The sequence below is a fragment of the Anabas testudineus genome, chromosome 15 (assembly GCF_900324465.2).
Source record: "Anabas testudineus chromosome 15, fAnaTes1.2, whole genome shotgun sequence".
Classification (NCBI taxonomy): Eukaryota; Metazoa; Chordata; class Actinopteri; order Anabantiformes; family Anabantidae; genus Anabas; species Anabas testudineus.
The window spans coordinates 11767662-11786140 of record NC_046624.1 but is presented as its reverse complement, the minus strand read 5'-3'; the positions used below and the strand labels follow the sequence as shown (position 1 = coordinate 11786140).

At 39.2% G+C, this 18479-nt stretch overlaps 1 protein-coding gene across 1 annotated transcript in view; it reads left to right on the top strand.

The window, feature by feature from the left end:
• zcchc24 (zinc finger, CCHC domain containing 24) overlaps nucleotides 1-17778 on the top strand; it is a 30124-nt gene extending 12346 nt beyond the window's left edge. Inside the window, exons 3-4 of the mRNA XM_026354058.1 lie at nucleotides 10733-10897; nucleotides 13416-17778. Of these exons, the coding sequence (XP_026209843.1) occupies nucleotides 10733-10897; nucleotides 13416-13529 (279 nt within the window). The 3' untranslated portion in view covers nucleotides 13530-17778. The remainder of the gene's footprint in view (nucleotides 1-10732; nucleotides 10898-13415) is intronic.
• The last annotated feature ends 701 nt before the right edge of the window (nucleotides 17779-18479 follow it).

Genomic DNA, 18479 nt, shown 5'->3' with positions numbered 1-18479 from the left:
GCAGCACACGTGTACAGTATATTCGGCAGAGCGACTTACAGAAATATACAGACACACACACTTAGAGACACATCCACCCACATGCCCACAACTACAGGCATTACATGCAAACACAGACAGCAGTATTGTGAACTCTCTGTGTAAGATGATGAGATGTTTTGTGCACCTCTGTATGCCCCAGTCTTCCACCCAACCTGCTCTTGTCATTCACTGGCCTGGTAACCTAATGCTGGTGTGCAGCTGCACAGCTCATTGGGCTTAGTGGGACCAGTCCGAGGCTTGAAGAGGACAGGGGCGATATTCACACCCACAGCACCACTTAGCAGTAGCCCTTAACGCCCAGTAAATATGGGAAGTGTAGAGTATGGCAAACTTACTTTTTGTCTGTGAAAAGAGACAGCTGAGCTTCTGGATTCATCCAGGGCAGATTCCAAGGCCCAGTTGGCCTACACTAGTGTTTTCTATGAATAAAGCTTGAAGACAGAGAAAGGAGTCTGTTAAAAATATCAGTTTTAAAACAAGAGAATGTTATTGGTATGAATAAAAACACACACATGCTTACCCCTGAGATACCTCTGAGATGGATACTCTCAGGGATATCTATCAGTCTTCTTAGAACATGACACTGAGATCCATGACTGATTAAGGAGGCTGGGTTGTGGAAATCTACAAATCTGGGAATAGGGTTTTGGCAAAGAGTGTGTTGGCATGTTGATATGGCTCTGCAGCTGTCTTAGACATGATATTAACGTTTTTCTTATTAAGGAGAAAAACTTAAATGTAGGGCTGGGATACAGCATTGATGTAAACAAATACACAAATTATGTAAATATATCAATACGTCGATTTGTGAGGAATGTGTCACAGTAGTTACAATTATCCCAAATTATGGAAGCTCCCACTCCCTGGCATGCTGAAAAGCATCTTTATCCCAAAAAGCCAGTATTGTGAAAAGTGTGGGAGTCTTTAAACAGGGACCGAATGAAGTGGTGCTCTGTGCATGGTGAAATTAAAATGACCTGAAGTTACCACAGCAGCACAACCGCTATGCACGAGCATCTCACAACAGAACATCCTGGACATCCTCTCTGACCTCATAATGACAAGACAGTCATTGAGTTTTGTCTCATTGTTGGTTGGTATCAGTGCCAGAGAGTAGTCGTTGCCTTTTTATACGTTACATATCAGACAAGAAGTCAAAGGAAGACATTTAGAGCACATGCTAGTGGCTACCTTCAAACTTCAATGTTGATTCCCATTAGTGTTGCTCTGTACGTCGGTGTCCACACACACACACACACACACACACACACACACACACACACACACACACACACACACACACACACACATCTGTAATGTTTGCATGAATTGAGCATCAAGATTGTTTAAAAAACTAAGGAATAAAATAGGGAGGTGGGCTCTTCAAATAAATATCCTGTCATTGTTTGGGTGTGCAAAATCAAGCATAAGAGTATTAATTGTCATAACACTGAAGTCAGCTGCTTACAACAACACATAATACTAGACCTCCACCTCCAGTTTATCAAAACAACCAGAGACTGCAGGTCACTAAATTTAATTTGCAAGCAATAACATCATTAAAGATGACTTAGCTTAGATTTATTTTAATCTAAGTCAACAGATCAGTATATTGTAATCATTTTTTTCCCAAGCTGTATTTTTTACCATGTGTAGAAAACAGCTTTGGATTCTACTACAACTAAAACTCACTGATATAAAAAAATATGTTATTCACCTGATAAAAAAAAGTGGTGCAGTTCAAAGCTTCTCCTCTTATCTACAGAACCCTACAGCTGTCTTGATTGACCCCTTTTCCCTGTGTGATATCTCAGCATGTAGAAGAACAGGCTAAACATAAGCAATATACCCGGTACTGTTACAGGGGAGAATGTGAGAAAATGTAAAATCTAGACACCAGTTCTGTTTTAAGATCATTACAGGAGGCAATTTTGTGTGCTTGTGCTGTCCCACAGTATCAATCTCTTCAAGTAGAAACACACACACACACACACACACACACACACACACACACACACACACACACACACACACACACACACACACACAGAGTACACAGTGGCCATTTCCTAGAATGAACTATTTTGGCGTTTCCATGGGGCTGGAAATGGACTTGTGGTTATTCTTGAAAACAGTTGGAGTGGCTGTCCTCTCAAGATCTTCCTCTCTATGTAACGGTGAGATAACAAATCCATTTATAAAAACTTGTGGCTTCAGTGGTTAAACCCATAAACCCACAAGGGAAAAACTTGTTACCCTGAGTGCTGCTGCTGCTCACTTAAATGTATTTTGCTTCAAGTCACCTTTTGATATTAGCTGCACAGTTTCAGGTTCATGCAGATTTGTGATACTTTTACTTCCCCCACATGTTACACCTGAGAGAGGATAAATGCAGCAAAGGACTTAACAACGGGTTCTCAGTCATTTTTAGACTTGGAAACAACTGGAGCGTGCTATTGTGAGTAAACCGCTTTTTATAGTGTTATGAAATGCCAAGCACAGATGAAGAGCTAAAATGAAGAGCTTCTAGAATATGAAACCTTTTTAAGAATAGCACCCTGACCCACATGGGTGCAGGCCAGGTTCAGACGAGTGCAAGTTGAGTGACTGACTTGTGATGGGAGTCACTTATTTTTTATTTTAATTTGCCTCTTCTATTGATACACATACATTTCCATATTTAAATGTTTCACAGATTACATGTTTTATTATAGATTGGAGATATCCTTGTTTGTTGTCACTTGTAGTTCTGCAATAAAGCAATTGACGTTGATGACAGATTATAGCAGCAGTGCTAGACTGAGATTATGCTTGTAGAATTAGTTCACTTTGTACATTGTCATTATTGGAGTAATAATAAGTAGAGTGCTGAAATGGTCAGTTAATCGATCAGCAGAAAAATAATATACATCTGTCAATTTTTATACAAATAAATATTTCCACCTTAATTGTGAGAATTTGCTGTCATTTTTTAAAAAGTATGTCAACGAGACATTTGATGCCATTGCTTGTCTTTGCTTTTTAAGAAAGTCTGATGAACATATGACCTTGTCTTTACACTGTGTTTCTATATGAGAAACGGTTATATCTAAGGCATGTCTGTATGATAAGTGCAGTTCAGTCGCTCAAGTGTGGATGAATGATGGTATGAGCAGCAGTGGCGAACAGCAAAGTAGATTTACTCAAGGACTGTACTGTAGTTTTAAGGTACTTGTACTTATTATCTGTGAATATATTTATAGTTATCATGCTTATTTACACTCTTTACTATTTAATATTTTATTTACCCTGATTATTTAAGTTAAATATTTCAGTCCAGTAAATTGTATTGCTAGTGTGGTATTACTACTTAATGCGATGAGTAGTTCTTCTACCACTGATGTGCAATATGTGATTGTGTAATGCTGTGGTTTATATTTAGAGACATCTGTACACGATAAGAATGCTTATCTCAGCAGTTGTGGACATGGGGCTGCAAAGCAACAGGAGGAATATGAGTCATTCATGGGCCATAGTGATCTCCACCACTTTGAGTGACATACACAAGTCTGATTATTGACTCAAGAAAATGAATGCCACCATGCACAAACAGAGAAAACTGCAAAATCCTCTCTGTCGTCTGTGGTGTGTTGACAAGCATTATGGAGTTTGCTTAAGTGTGAGGTTCGGTGTTTAAAAGCTCCATGAACCACATATCAGAGGTTTCGGCTGTACTGAAAAAGAGCAAACCCCATGATTAATAGATATATAGTTACTGAAACACTATTATGAAAAGACCAGGAAATATGTCCATGTCGTGTATGTGAGAAGGATCAGGCATGATTGATGCTTTGATCTTTCTTGATGTTTCACAGATGACCAGCTCTCAGGTTTAAAACACATCCAGGCCTCTTTCCTCCCTTCAGCGTTCATCAGATCGCTAAGGCCAGCACGCTAACTGAAACCACATTAAAGCAATTAGAAGACTTATCAGAAATGCTACGCTTAATGAACAAACCAAACAAAAACTCCAAAAGACTCAAAGCTAACATTGTGGACTATACCCCATCCTCTCTATCTGTAAATCTATCTCTTTCTGAACTGCAGCCAAACCAAACGTAGATCCTGCGATGAGGACACAAGAGCAGACTCACGTATGTGCACGGGCACACTTGTGCACACTCACACACACGTGGAAATGCAATACACATAGGTTTTTCGGCTGGTTTGGTGTACTTGTGTTGCTCTTTGAGTGATGTCCTGGGGGATGCGGAAAGGCAGAGCAGGGCCCGAGCTGCTCCACTGCTCCTTTGTTTACACTGATGGTTTCCAGATGCTTGCTAGTGATCGGAGTGCTACGGAACGCTGGGGAGCAGCCCAGCAGTTCGGGGCTTGTGCCAGCAAGCCAGGATTAAGGCCGCTCTATCTGGGATTCTTAAAAAACATGGCTTTGCCATGTAATAACTATGTAATTGTTTCCAAAGACCGAGAGAGTTTGAGAAAAGTGATTATGAATTTATTTCTTTGCACTTGGTGATCAGTGTCACAGACATTTATTGAGATGACACATGGAATGCAGAATGACGTCTTAGATCATTAAGGGTAATTATTAGCCACTAAATGTAGATTTGGATTAATTGCGTCTGACTTTAATTAACATATTTGTTTTACTCAGTAATTTAAATGTATGTTTCTTTAAAGAGGCTCCGGCCAAGTCTTTGTTCTGATGCTGATTGCAAAGAGATTTTGCACCCTATAATTTCCCTCAACTTGTTTTTCCTATGGCAGCCTGAGTATTGTCTGTGTCACAGCCCCTTTGGGGGTAGATTGTTTTTCATAAACAGAGGTGCATTGTACTTGAGTGAGGGCAAATTTATCACTCAAGCAGCACACCTGTTCCTCCCGTCACTTTCAGCCTCAGCCACTTTTCTTTACAGGCATTAGAAAGAGACAGCTGCACCAGCAAAGGAGCTGTCCAGAGAGAGAGAGAGAGGTGAGAAAGATGGCAGCGTCAAAAAGAGAGACACACAGAAAACAGTGGCTGTATTTAGAGCTTGTAGTGCATGGTGGGATTGATAAATAGTCCCCATAATGCACCTGGCTGAGGTTCTGGCATGAAGTTGGGGCTGTTCAGCCCAGCAGCGGAAACAGCTAGTAAAAAAATGCTTGTTCTGTGTGCAGTGGGACACAGCTGAGGTGGTGACAGTGTCATTCTTGTCAGAGACTTGAAGCGGTGACCATCTGCACGCTCTCACTTGGCCCTCAGTTCTGACTGACAGGATGATGACTGCATCCTCAGATCTTTATTCTTTCGTTTCGGTGATGTCAGACAACGTGGGTAGTGATGGTGAAGTGCATATACGATTTGAGTGAGAAAAAGGTTTACGTAAAATAGACAACATATCTGGAAAGAGCAGGGTCACAGAGTGCACTGCTGTTATTTTTCCAGTACAACACCAGATAATGTGAGATAATGTGTGAAAGTATGTGACTTTTTTTTTGCATATTATTCATGTTTCTCATTAAAACTTCCTTGATGTGGTCAACAAAAACCAAACTGTGCACTAAGGACTGTTTTGTAAGTATTATTTGCTCCAAGTGACTCGACAAGAATTTCTAACAAACAACCTCAAGCTATTCTCAGTATACTGCATTTATCTTTGCTGAATAGAAGACTTATGTTGTGACTCACTGGCTTGTCTGGCTCAACTTTATGATGCAGTAATCGTCAGGTCTGTGTATGCTGCTGTGAGGAAGAACCTTGTTTTAAACGTGATACATTACTTTGTTTAAGATTTATGTTAGAAAGTCATACCAATGAAGAAAGCGTTTCTTCTTCGTCTTTATGTTACACTTAATGCTTCTGTTGGTTCTTCTTCTTCTTTTATATCAGTGGAATAAAACAAACCATCATTTCTCTGTTCAAATGTTTAGGTCTGCCTAAAAAATTCAAAGACTCAGCATTATTCATGTATAGCTGAGCTGCATATGCCAAGAAAGACACTGCTCCAAATCCAGAGCATAAAAGTGGTTGCTTACAATTATACCAACCATTTTCCAAAGCCTCAACATTGTTTTTTTTTCCCACCAAAACCCTTATTTTCTCATAGAAGTCTAAATGGCACGTAACATTTGCATAAATACGCCAACTTTGTTGTCAGGACTGTCTGTTCATATTTGTCTGTGCACTGACAGTGGGAAATATGTGGAGCCTAAATCAACTATAGGTGCATACATGTCTCCTGTAATATGCTGAGCAAGTACGAAAGCCCATTGCCACAACTTTGAAAGTAGAAGCCTCTAGAATTTTTCCTCTTAGGTTTGGCTTGGAAGGGTCTAATATTAAACCAAGGCTAACCTCTCCGCTTGCTGGAGACACAGGATTAAGGGAGTGTAGACGCTGGTGTCTGTCCACTAGTCATTACTCTTAGCCTGGAATCTAAGATCAACACTTATGCAATATCACCTTTAGGCCTCAGACAGTGGTCTGGAACAGATTTTTCCAGTGGTCAGTACTAGACATCTTTTTATGATTTAAACCAGAGCAGAATTTCAAGATGGTTTCACAGCAAAAATGATATTCAAAGTGCAATTTCAGAGGCTGGGCTGCATACCTTTTAATCAATTTCATGGTAATACCTGAATTATCCTGAATTTAGAAATGTAGTGGGTGTTGTCTAGACGGGCAGGACTCACTTAAACATACTGCACTTCAAGTTCAGTAATTGTGTAATAGTGCACATGCTTCACATTGCTAATATCGTTCTGTTTTTACAGCATATGTGTCTCTATGTGCCCCCCCCCCCCCCCCCCCCCCCCCCCATCTCTACATTCTTGCGCATGATAATGCGTTCAATGCAGTGTAGCTGCAGCCAGAACTATAGCGGTTAGTTAACACTTTTTTTTATCCCCCACCTTTTCTGCCTCTTTCTCGCTCTCTGAAATGTATGGCCTAATTGAAAGCAGAGCAACGATTTTACGATGGCTCTCAGGGTTTTTCGTGTTCTGCCCCTATGGAGGCCATCTGCTTTGGATTTAGATTTTCATCTCCCTCACCCTCTTTCTCTCAGTCTCTCCTTCCCTTTCTCCACCCTCATGACTGGGGCTGATTGGAGGGTCTCTCCACAGTTGGCTTGGGCAACTGTGGGGTTTCTGGTATTTGTCCATTTTTCTTTTTCTTTGTGTGTTTTTGTGTGAGAGTGTGTGTGTGCTCATGTGGATGTTGGGAGTCGGATTGTAACAGCAAGCTCTCTCTTCACTACTCATCATCAGGGAGCAAGAGGCTGATTCATGTCCAATTTCGACATTAATGAGCGTTCTCCTGTTTCTGTTCATCTTGTTTTCGTGTCATTTCAGTCTCCTTCTTCTTGTTTAACAATCTCTTGCACAGCTCTTTTTATTCTATTTAATGCAGTTGAGCTCATTAACCTTGCAGTATAAGGCAAAATATGATCTGTGTCCTTGTAGCAGAGCTAAACTCTGAGTGGGAGTTGTGCAGGAAATCATGCAAAGAGACTTTCCAGTTGTCTCAAGAGTCTATGAAAACCTGTGGATGTGGAATTTGTTGATTGTGTGTGTGTGTGTGTGTTCCTGTGTGTGTGTATTTGTATCTGGGTGTTAAAGGAGACAAGAGAGAGAGGCATTGTGTCAGTGTTTGTTTGCGTCTGTGTGTGGCCATGTTTTGCATAGATATTGCATCAGTGAATGTGTGTATCACATATGTGTGTATGGTTTATTTAACAGTTCACTGACCCGTAGTTTGTGTGCATGTGTGTTTGATATGATGAGTCCCTGCTGTGATCTGGACCAAAGGAGGATGTGGTGAAGTAGTTGTGGTTATGGAGTTACACTGTCTTCTCTATGGACACTGTGCTCTACACACACTGACCCTTATCTCAACACGCAGGGCTGTAGCCTCAGGGACATAAACAAACAATGACTCCAGCCGACACTGTCAAAGTGATACGACAAACAGTGCTCACCATCTCCAAGCACAACACCATCTACTGATGGGCCGTTTTAAAGCTTTGCTTCCACTTGACAGACACATACAGACACCTACAATGCTCCAAATGGCTCAGATATGTCCATTTAGCTTTTACCTTGGCACAAGCTTCAATGGCTTTATTTGAAGAGTGCAAAGGAAACCAAAACACATCCTCCTGTACATGCTCTCCTCCAGCGTGCCGTGTAGTGTGATGACCCAGTTCCATGAAATTAGTCATTGTAGTGTGCACTGTGAATGGTTTGTAAATGTTACTTTAAAGGCAGCAACATGTGGTTATTTTACTGGAAATCAAGCCTAACTAAAACATTTACTCAGTCATTCTAGTGTTTACAGCTGAGGGTTTTGATTTGTAATCCATTCCACCAATGTAAATGGAAAGTCAGAACCTCTATGTACGTTAGGAAACCCAAAGCTCCCTTCATTAGTGCTTCCCTGAAGCTAGCATCTTAATTCTCAGCCTGCCTCTGTTGGCAACAGTGGCACAACAGCCCAGATGTTATTGTGACATCGGTTCCCACGTGCTGGGAAGTCCATTGGAATGTGTAATACCAACTGCGCCTGTCAAGTTTATGACTTCAGAGCCTAAACTTGCTCTTCATCTAAGACCTCCATGAGAGGCAACATGTTGCAATGGCCTGACAACAACTGACCGCAATGTGAGTATAATCAGATTTACGCACATTTATAATTCCAAATGTCCAAATAAGTTCTGAATCACTTTGAAGTTGTGCAACTAAAAATTATGTACAGTACAGTAAATAATATCTGGGAAATTGTGATAATGTACCTTATGATGTTGCTTCATTCAGTGCTTTTCCTGATATCTGTTCATATATATCAAGTGCATTAATTTGATACTTTAAAACTTCAGTATATACTTACAGACATCAACATTGCATCTACTTTTTTAATTTAACACATCTGCTGTGAGCACATTAGGAGCATCTTCAAATTCATTGCAAAGGTGCTTGTAATCTGAAAGCACTCAGCTGCAGACAGAGCATGACATGCAGCCAAAGGCCAAGGCCAGAACTTGGAAACAGCATGGAGCAGGAGAGGAATGGTCATGAGGAGGATGAGTGCTGTTTCTGTCCTGCTGAGTCCTGGCTGCAGTATCAGGGAGAGATATTTTTTACATTCCAACAAACAGCTGTAACAGGAAATTATCTCTATGTTCAAATTCCCAATTGAATAAGAAGGTTTAAGGTTAGACCTCCTGGGTAGTACACCTGGTACTCGGATTAGAATTGAGTATAAAACATTAAAATTGTGAGTTAATTTATTAAACACACTAGTCTGACTGAAGAAGGAACTGCTGTATTTTGTCATCTGGAGTTTTAAGAGTGAGAATAGCAGCCTGCTTACAGTCAGAAGACATTGTAACTAGATCATTTGTAGGACAGCATCCAAACAAAATGTTACCATGCCATTGTCTTTGTGATTGCCTGTTGATTGCATCAAGACAGCCCTGTCAGTGTGTGTAGAATGGGGTGCTGTAGGCGAGCAGAAGTCAGATTTTCCAGCCTGTGTGCTGTCACAATGGGGGATGCGAAGATGACAGTGAGGTTGAGGTCATACTGTTGAGGAGCCGGACTGAAGCACAGCCACCTATACTTAGCGTTGGCTCGCTGGTGCTGATGCAAAGTGCTGACGTCTGTTAGGACAACACCAGATGCTGCTGATTAAAGTTCCTGGGACAAAATAAGTTAATACCAATACCTCCTCTCACTCTTCCCCTAAAATCACCCTGAAACCTAAAAACCAATGTTGAAGTGGTTATAAAAACAATCTGCAGTCTTGCAGCGGAATTAAGAGTGAACTCGACAGATCTGATTTCTCTTTCAACACAGGGCATTTCCCAAACCTTCAGGAGAGCTGCCATTAGCTACATGCTGCGAGCTTACTTCTTTCTGTCATATCAGATATCCATTCATGCATGAATGCATTTTGAAATTCCTCATGACTCATTTTATAGTACAATGTTTAGCTTCCAAATGGAAGAAACAGTTTGCTAAAATAACCTCTCTAGGCTGATAATGAGTGTCACAAGAAGATGCAAGTTTTGGCATTAAGTTTCTCTTTTTTGATGGTGGAGCTTCAATTGATAATGAAACGTTCTGATAAACTTACTAATCAGTGTACATTTGGGTTTCTTTTGGCAGGATGGATGACAAATTATGGTTAAACATTTTTATGACATCAGCAGTATGTTTGTGTCATGCTTTAAGGGGAAAAATAGGGCTTTTCCCCCTACTGCTGTTATAGTGGCCTAAATAAAGTTGCCAACATGAAGTCACTGGAGCGACTCCTCCCAACAATGTTGTCCTGAGGCTAGTGCTTTTTCATGGCTGGCTGACTGTTTCTAATCATCTCTCTCATGAGAATCAGATGAGTAATTTAACACAGCTGGAATAGAAGTAAAAGTCAATTACACAACCACATATTGTGCCAAAATTATGTGTAGGAGTGTGCTGTAGGATGAAGTTGGTTATATTATATTATAAGGAAGAACACACAACATCCATTAATGTCCTGCTGAATGTTAGATCATCTCTTAAAATGTCTCTCTGCTCTGAATGAAAAAAACACTCCGCCCTCTTAAAACGCTATTCATCTACATGTATATATTCTGGTTGACAATGTTAAACAAATGTTCTCCCCACATGTGCATACACGTTTTTCACTTTGCTTTGGTCTTTACAGGCCAGACCTAAAGGTGAAGGGCTAACACCCTACCAAGGGAAGAAGAGATGCTTTGGAGAGTACAAGTGTCCAAAGTGTAAGAGGAAGTGGATGAGTGGAAACTCCTGGGCCAACATGGGACAAGAATGTATCAAATGCCACATCAACGTCTATCCACACAAACAGGTACAATATACATGATGAAACTCATTTTTGGAGTTGGTTCTTAAGGTAAAAAACATTACTCATGCATTTTGGGTGCGGTGGTGGGTTGAAATGTCTCAATCAAATTGAACAGAGTCCAGACTATGTTTTGTGTGGCTTTGTATTGTTTTGATTTTTCCACAATCCTTCATTAAAATAAAAAAATTAACCACTAACAACAGATTTTACTTCTTTGGTAATAAACCAGTGTTGAATAAACTAATTGCATTATTTGACTGATAAAAAATGTGGGCTTATTTACCGAATGTCATCAACTCTAAAAACAAATAGTTCTTCCCTAATGGCTCACAGACACAGACAAACCCTGGGGCAACAGGGACTTACAGCGGCAGATATCCCTCTCACATTTAATAATATGAGAAAGTGAAATCATAGAAACTAAGATGCTGTGGAATGCAGCAAACACAAACACGTGGGAATTAACGTGCTGGTGAGTTGTCTGTTTGGCTTAACCTTGAAAATGGTCCTCACAGACTGTTAACTAAGGAGATGGATTGCCTGAGAAAGAATCCACCCGGTTTTCTTCAGCAGGAGATATATTTATCCTTAGCACTCCATCTTTTAATATTTATGCAGTTCAGCATTCTTCCAATTCCACTTCCTGAAATAAAATTAGGATTACTGCTTGAGACACCACTAATTCTCTGACTACCATGGCTGACCATGCTCCACTCTGTCAACACTTACCCTGAAGTGAAAGAGGACAGGGACACTGCTGGATAAATATACATGAAATGAATCTTCATGAGTGGGACATCTTTAATTAAATATATTACTTAAATAGCACAGGTAAAGACTGCAATGTTTACTGTACTAAAGCATTCCTCACTCTATTGAACCATTGTACTCCCTGGACTTTGCTCATGAGAAACCTCACACCTTTCTCCATCTTGTGGCAAAGGTGCACACAGGCAAGCAAATTCCCTGCATTTGCAATGTCACCCACTTAACATATTTCCCCCCCGTCAGCGTTTGAAACGGACCACTAACCTCTGCGTGCTCGAGTATCAAAGAACTCAGCCTCTCAGCACGACTCCCTCCTATAAATGAACAAAAAATGTATTTTCCAATCCTTTCCACATGTATTAAATATTTGTCCGTAGACAGGAAATAAAGTATATTTCTCAAATACCCAGTGCATGTAGTTCAAGCTGTAGACATAATTTCAATTGGGAATGATGGCAGCATGTCTCTTATAATGAGGTTTTAAATTAATTTGTTTTCTAAAATCTCGAGTTGGTATGAATAGCTTGAATTAAATATGTGAACTATTATTGCCCACTTAGCAAAACAAACTAATAAACATATTAATAAACATATTGAGTGACAGCTAAAGCAATTGTTGTTTTTTAACAAATTAAAGTTAAAATCCTGAGAACAAATTACCACGGGGAAATAAGTGACACAATAGAAAAGAGAAACTTAGAGCTATGATTGACTAGAGCTTTTTCTGATATACCCTTATCTTGTGTATAGATTTAAAACATGTTAACCATTAGCCTGTCAATAGCAGTAGGCATACCAGGCCTGAGAGAAGACATTAGACAAAGCAGAATATATTGCAAAGACAGACAAGAGGTTTTCTCTGCTGCTTTCTAATGTTTTCTGGACTTTTGCAGTGAAACTAATCTTTTTTTTTTTTTTTTTAGGATTAGTACATCACTGGAAATTTAAACTTCTATGCCAAACACACTTGCCAAACAAAGATGTACTTCATTGTTTGCTGCAGATATAAATTCCCCTTTCACTTCGTCCAAAACGGAAATCTCAGAACACAGGTTAAGCACACTCTCTTAGGCTTTAGTTTGTCACTAAAGGACACTCAGCAGGGAACATTCCTGCAGAAAAGGTGCACAAACCCCGTTCCCTGAAACCATTGAAGGGACCCCATAAAATATTCATCAGATTTTCCAGCTTTCCCGAAAGACCTAATGTCTTTGACACACCGATAGTAAAGTCTCAACACCTCCTAGCAGACTCATTAGCGGATGGCTGAAATATCGCCATTTAATGACCCATGGTAACCTGGTCTCCTTTAGTTACCATTTGGAATAAACAGTGGTTCTGCATTAAGCTCCAAGAAGAAAAGAACAATAGATGAAAAAAAAATCCCAAACATATTGTTAAAAAACCCTCCAATGTGCTGGCCAAAATAGATTCCTTTGTCCACATAGTCACTCCAATAAAGCCTGTAGAAGTACGCTGATATTTCCATACAGGTCATCATGATCAGATTCATATTGCAAGTTTCCAAAGTAGAAGGTGTATTGCCATATTTCTGATAATTATGTTTGGTACACATCTGGTGTAGACTAGTAAAGTAATAGAAAGTCATTTCAGATGCCAAACTTAGTTGTATAACTGAGTTGAATCTACTGCCAAATGAACTTCTTACAAAACTGTGAGGTTTATTCTGTGTGCTTTCCTCATTGTCTACTATAACCCGCTTCTCCTACTGCTTCTCTGTTTGTATCCTCAGCGCCCTTTAGAGAAGCCGGATGGCCTGGATGTTTCTGACCAGAGTAAGGAGCACCCGCAACACCTGTGCGAGAAATGTAAAGTCCTGGGCTACTACTGCCGCCGTGTGCAATAATCATCTTTATTCAGAGTCTGAGATGTTGTGTCCCAAGTCCTATCACTCATCTTCCACCCCATATGTTGCCCTTTTCAAACTCAGATCCAAGTTACCCTTCTCCCTGCCCTGCACCACAACCCAATCTTGACTCCTCACATCTAAACCCTCCCCCTCACTCTGATGCCTTCCTATTTTACCACAGCAATTAACCCTCCTATTTCTCATCTCAAACCACGTGTGGTACACAGATATGAGTCATTGTGCTTCTTTGTCATTTCAAATTTTGAGGACTGCTTCCAGAGATGAGAGGAACATGTAATTTTGGCATCAAGCCCTATCTCACAAAGTGCTCTTTATCAAAAGCAAGAACTTAACCAAATCCAGTTACTTATTTATGCCTTGCCTGTCAAAAACCACAAAACCCTATCGATCCAACAACAACTGGTTAATCATTGTATTGGTGCATTAGACATGCATTTTGTTGATGTCACTGACAGTATTGGCCTCTATAGATTACCTCACCTTGGGGTTTGTTGGCTTTCTGCCTTCCATTTCCCTGCCAAGTGAAGCGCGTGGCAATGTGATGAACGTTTAACCCGGGCCTTTCACAATGATTTAATGTATACAAGGCCTTTGATGTCTTTCCATAATAGGGCAAACAGCACATCTTATTAACTGTGAATTAACTGAGGGATAATGTGCCATACATCCCTAGCTTACATTTGGCCTATTTATTTTCTCGTTGTCTAGTGTGCAATTATAATTTTAACTGGGACATAAAAATGTTTTGTATGTTTGTATATCACATTATTGTGTAACTGCTTCCATGTGTCTTTAGAAACTACTGTAGGTTCAGTTGTGTATAATAGCTCATCTAGATGTAGTGCGTTGCTGGCAATAAGATTATATTTACCCTCACTTGAGTATTTTTGTTGCCACGAGAATTCTCAATATTAGTGCTAGATAGGAACAAATGTCAGATCGATGTTTGACGCTTTGTTATTTTTCAAATCACAAGAGAGTCAACTGAGAAGTAGCTATATGAAAACAGTATTAGTTTCCGTAACCACAATCTAGCTGTCCACACAGTTTCTTGCCAGTGTCAAATATTCATTTTTTCAAAGCAATGCTAAAAATGAACTTCCTAACACAATCATTCTACCACTACGAAACGTGATTTTAGAAGTTAAACTGTTCACATGTAAAATCTGATTAGATTTTAATCACAAATTAGTGAAGTACAAAGGAGTTTTGTATGTTTTAAGGAGAATCTGAAAGATATTTCTGAGAACAATTGGTGCTTGGTCTTAGTGGATTCGGTGATTCAGTAAAGGAAATTTTTTCAAGGGCTTGGACCCCTCAAAATTGTGTCCAATAGCTGATTGCAGTGTGAAGAGTGTCCAGCGGGAGGTGAAGCTTTGGAATACTGTGCTGATTTTGAAGTTGACAGAGATTTTATATGGAAGGGCTGATTTTTGTGACGCGGTGATGCTGAAGATTCAAGGCTATACCGAACGTGGTGATGAATTAAGTTTACACTTACATTCATTTTTTATGGGGCCTACTATTATAAACCAATGTCTTTAAAGAAGGAGAAGTACACACATCCTGTTTACATATCTCAGCTTGCAGACTTAAAAGCACTGCAGAGGAAATTGATGTAGTTACACTTACAGAAACTTGCCTTCAAGGAACCTTCTTATAGGAGTTGTGAACTATTTTATATGTACTGTATTTCTAGACTCACAAAAGATTGACTATATTTTATACTGCGACATACTGTATGTGCCTTAAAAGATTTAAAATGTTCTGCAGTATTAAGATCAGGAGGCCATTTAAAATTAGGAAAAGACGTGGGAAAAGGCTCAGAGTTGGAGCAGAATATGTGCATGTGGTGACTGTGATGTATAGTAGGTTTAATGCAGGTTGACAAAGGACAAAATGTTCCTATTTTATCAGTTTAAACTGGCATGGTGGGTGTTTGCTTCAACACAGTTTGAACTGAGTTGGAGGCACAGGCTGAACCAGCATTTCTAGCTGACAATAACAATCCTCCTGTGGTCTGTTGTCATGGAATATCAACAAAGATGTTATTTCTTATTCGATCATCACAACAGAACAGAGTTACAAATGAAACTGTGGACCTCACTCTTTTGTTTTTTTGTCTATTGTAGTTCTGTTTATCCAAGGAACCACTGGTTTTGTCAGAAAGTATACATGGTCACTTGCTTTAGTGGGAGGGTTTGCAGTGGCTGATAATGGTACCTTACAGGTTTGGGAAATGATCATTTAGCAGAATTCCAGCTAAAGTTAAAGGGGCACTCCAGTGATTTAGTTTTGAAATTCCACAAGGCCACAAAAGGCTGGTAAGAGACACTAACAACTGAGTCTAACTCAGTTCAGTAAAGGCAGAGGAATCCTTATTCAAGCTAATGGGTCAAGCTCCAAAAACGCTGGATCCCATGCTCCAATCTGCCGTGCACCTGACTCTCTCTGACATTACGCAGCTGTTTCCAGGCAGAACTGCCCATAATGAGTAAACTGACCTTCATGAGTAAAACTGGAGTGCCCCTTTAAAAGATGAACTGGAGTTGTGCGTTTATATTCCCAGAAGTTAAAAAACCTATAGCCTGCCACTGTTGGGAACAATCAATTTTGTGTTGACTGTTAATATCATCTTTCCTGTGCTCTGTGTGACGACATTAACCTAACAGGTCTTTACATATGAACCTTACCGTCAGGTGGCTGTAGTGAGAGGAATAGATACCAATGATGCCTTATGAACATAAACAAATAACAATGTTGTCGTGATCCACGCAGTTCTGGCAGAATAGGTAGTGAGAAATCCTAAAGAGTTTGATTCCGCCCAGAGACATGTTAAATCAAGAGCCGATGGAAGCGGTTGATACAATGAAAAAAGAAGAAAAAAATAGAAATCTCTGCTTTCAGACCTTTCTTGAATACATATACTTGACTTTTCTAATACCTTTTCAGTTCAAATTTATTTTCTATGAATGAGATGTGTATTTTGGAACTCTTAATAGATGTTAAAATTTTTGTTTTTAAAGCAATCTGCAAAAACTCGAGTTATTTCCCTGACAGAGATAGAGACTGTTTATGTATATATTTGATGGCCATCGTTTTCAAGGATAGTAGCTCTTTTGAAGTGTTATGCAATATTAAAGCTTTTTGTGTGAAGAAGGGCCTATTGCTGAGAAATAAACAAAGCTGGGAGTTTTTTTTCTTTATGTTTTACAATATTCTGAGGGGTTATCCTGCAGAAATATTTATGGAAAGATTTTTTACACTTTTTTTGTATAGAATATGCAAAGTTACATTAAGAAGGAAATATTGATGTCTACATAGAATATTATAAAAAAGCTGGTACATAATTAATACCCTTCCTCAAATATAAGCCATTGTATTTTTGTGTTTTGTTTTATGATGTTATCAGTGTTGAATAACCCACAATGTTATTTGGTTGCTATTTGTTACTAATTACGAGCTGCCATTTACATCCATACAGTTGCATGTATTCATTTTGTAAACAGTAACGGCAATATTATAAAGATATATTTTGTTAACATGCAGAAATCTTTCTTTTCTTAATTAGTGATGGATACTCACCACTGTATAAGCACGTTAAACTGTGAGATGTAGTTTGCTTAAAGCAGCAATGACAAGGAACTATTATAAAATGTTACAGTGTTATTAGTAGCTTAGGGAGTGTATACATTTACAACAAAGTGTGTGTGACAAAGAACTATTTTAGAGTTTGCATGTGCATGTGTTTGGTTTTGAATGAAATATAATGTTGTGCAATGTATACTTATTTAAATACTTTACGGTAGTTTGCTACAGTACATATTGTTTTTAACATTATCAGCAATTTCTGATTGTTACTAGTCTTGAAATATTTCCTTTACAGCTAGTGTAGTAGTACATATTTACTGAATGTAATGTGTTAACACTTACGTGGTCAATTTGGAAAAGTTATGTTTGTATTCTTTGCTGTCTGTATCACTTGACATGTTTGTAATGCAATATTGCAATAATGTAATATTTGAATTGGACAGAACACAGGCGTGAGGTTGGGAAGACAACGACTTTGGGAAAGGACAGTCATGGTTTCGAAAGTAGACCACAAGTCTGTTTTTCATGTCCATGAAATGGCATTCCAAAATGTGCCTTATTTGTTAGTTGGGAAAACATTTTAGTGCTTTAGAGCTCTTGAGAGTTTGATGAATAAAAGTCATATTGAATTAGGCCTTCTTGGATTATGTGGTTTTATTTGTTTGAGTCCTCTGCTGAATTGTTGTTACCAGTAACTGGGAGGTGTTCACTGTGGAGTTTGGTTTCAGCCAAAAGCAACACTTTTTCTTTCCTGATTCCTCCTGTCCGTATAATATCCATCACAGGGATTATACTGTATATTTTCATCATCACTGTGTCTTAAAAGTGCAAGCTGAAGTCTTACACAAGAGTATAGATTATGATAAAGAGGCTTCACGGTGGTTATGTAATGCAAAAGAGGGAGAGACTTGCAAAGCCCTTTTTTCACTTGCTGTGAAAGTGCTGAAAAATAACAGATACGTCGAGCTGACAAGACTTGATTTCAACACTTTTGAGTCGAACCGTGGACAGGAAAACCAAAACACACACACAAGAAGGACACTAGCTTACATGGGTGCTGTGTGATAAACATTTACAGCAGAAGAACCAGCTTGTTCCAGTTGTAAAGATGTCATTGTTTTGCATGTGTATTAAACATTGGCCACAGCACCGCCGTCTCTCAAGCCAAGTTTCCATGCGCAATATTGGACATGCATTCCAAATAACTAAAACTACACCAGAGGGTGGAGACCCAAATTATATCAAGTTTGTTACAACATCTCTAGCTCAAACAGAGCGAGAGCTGAAAAGTTTCTATAGCAACAATGTAATCTGAGAATTCAAACAAACGGTGAA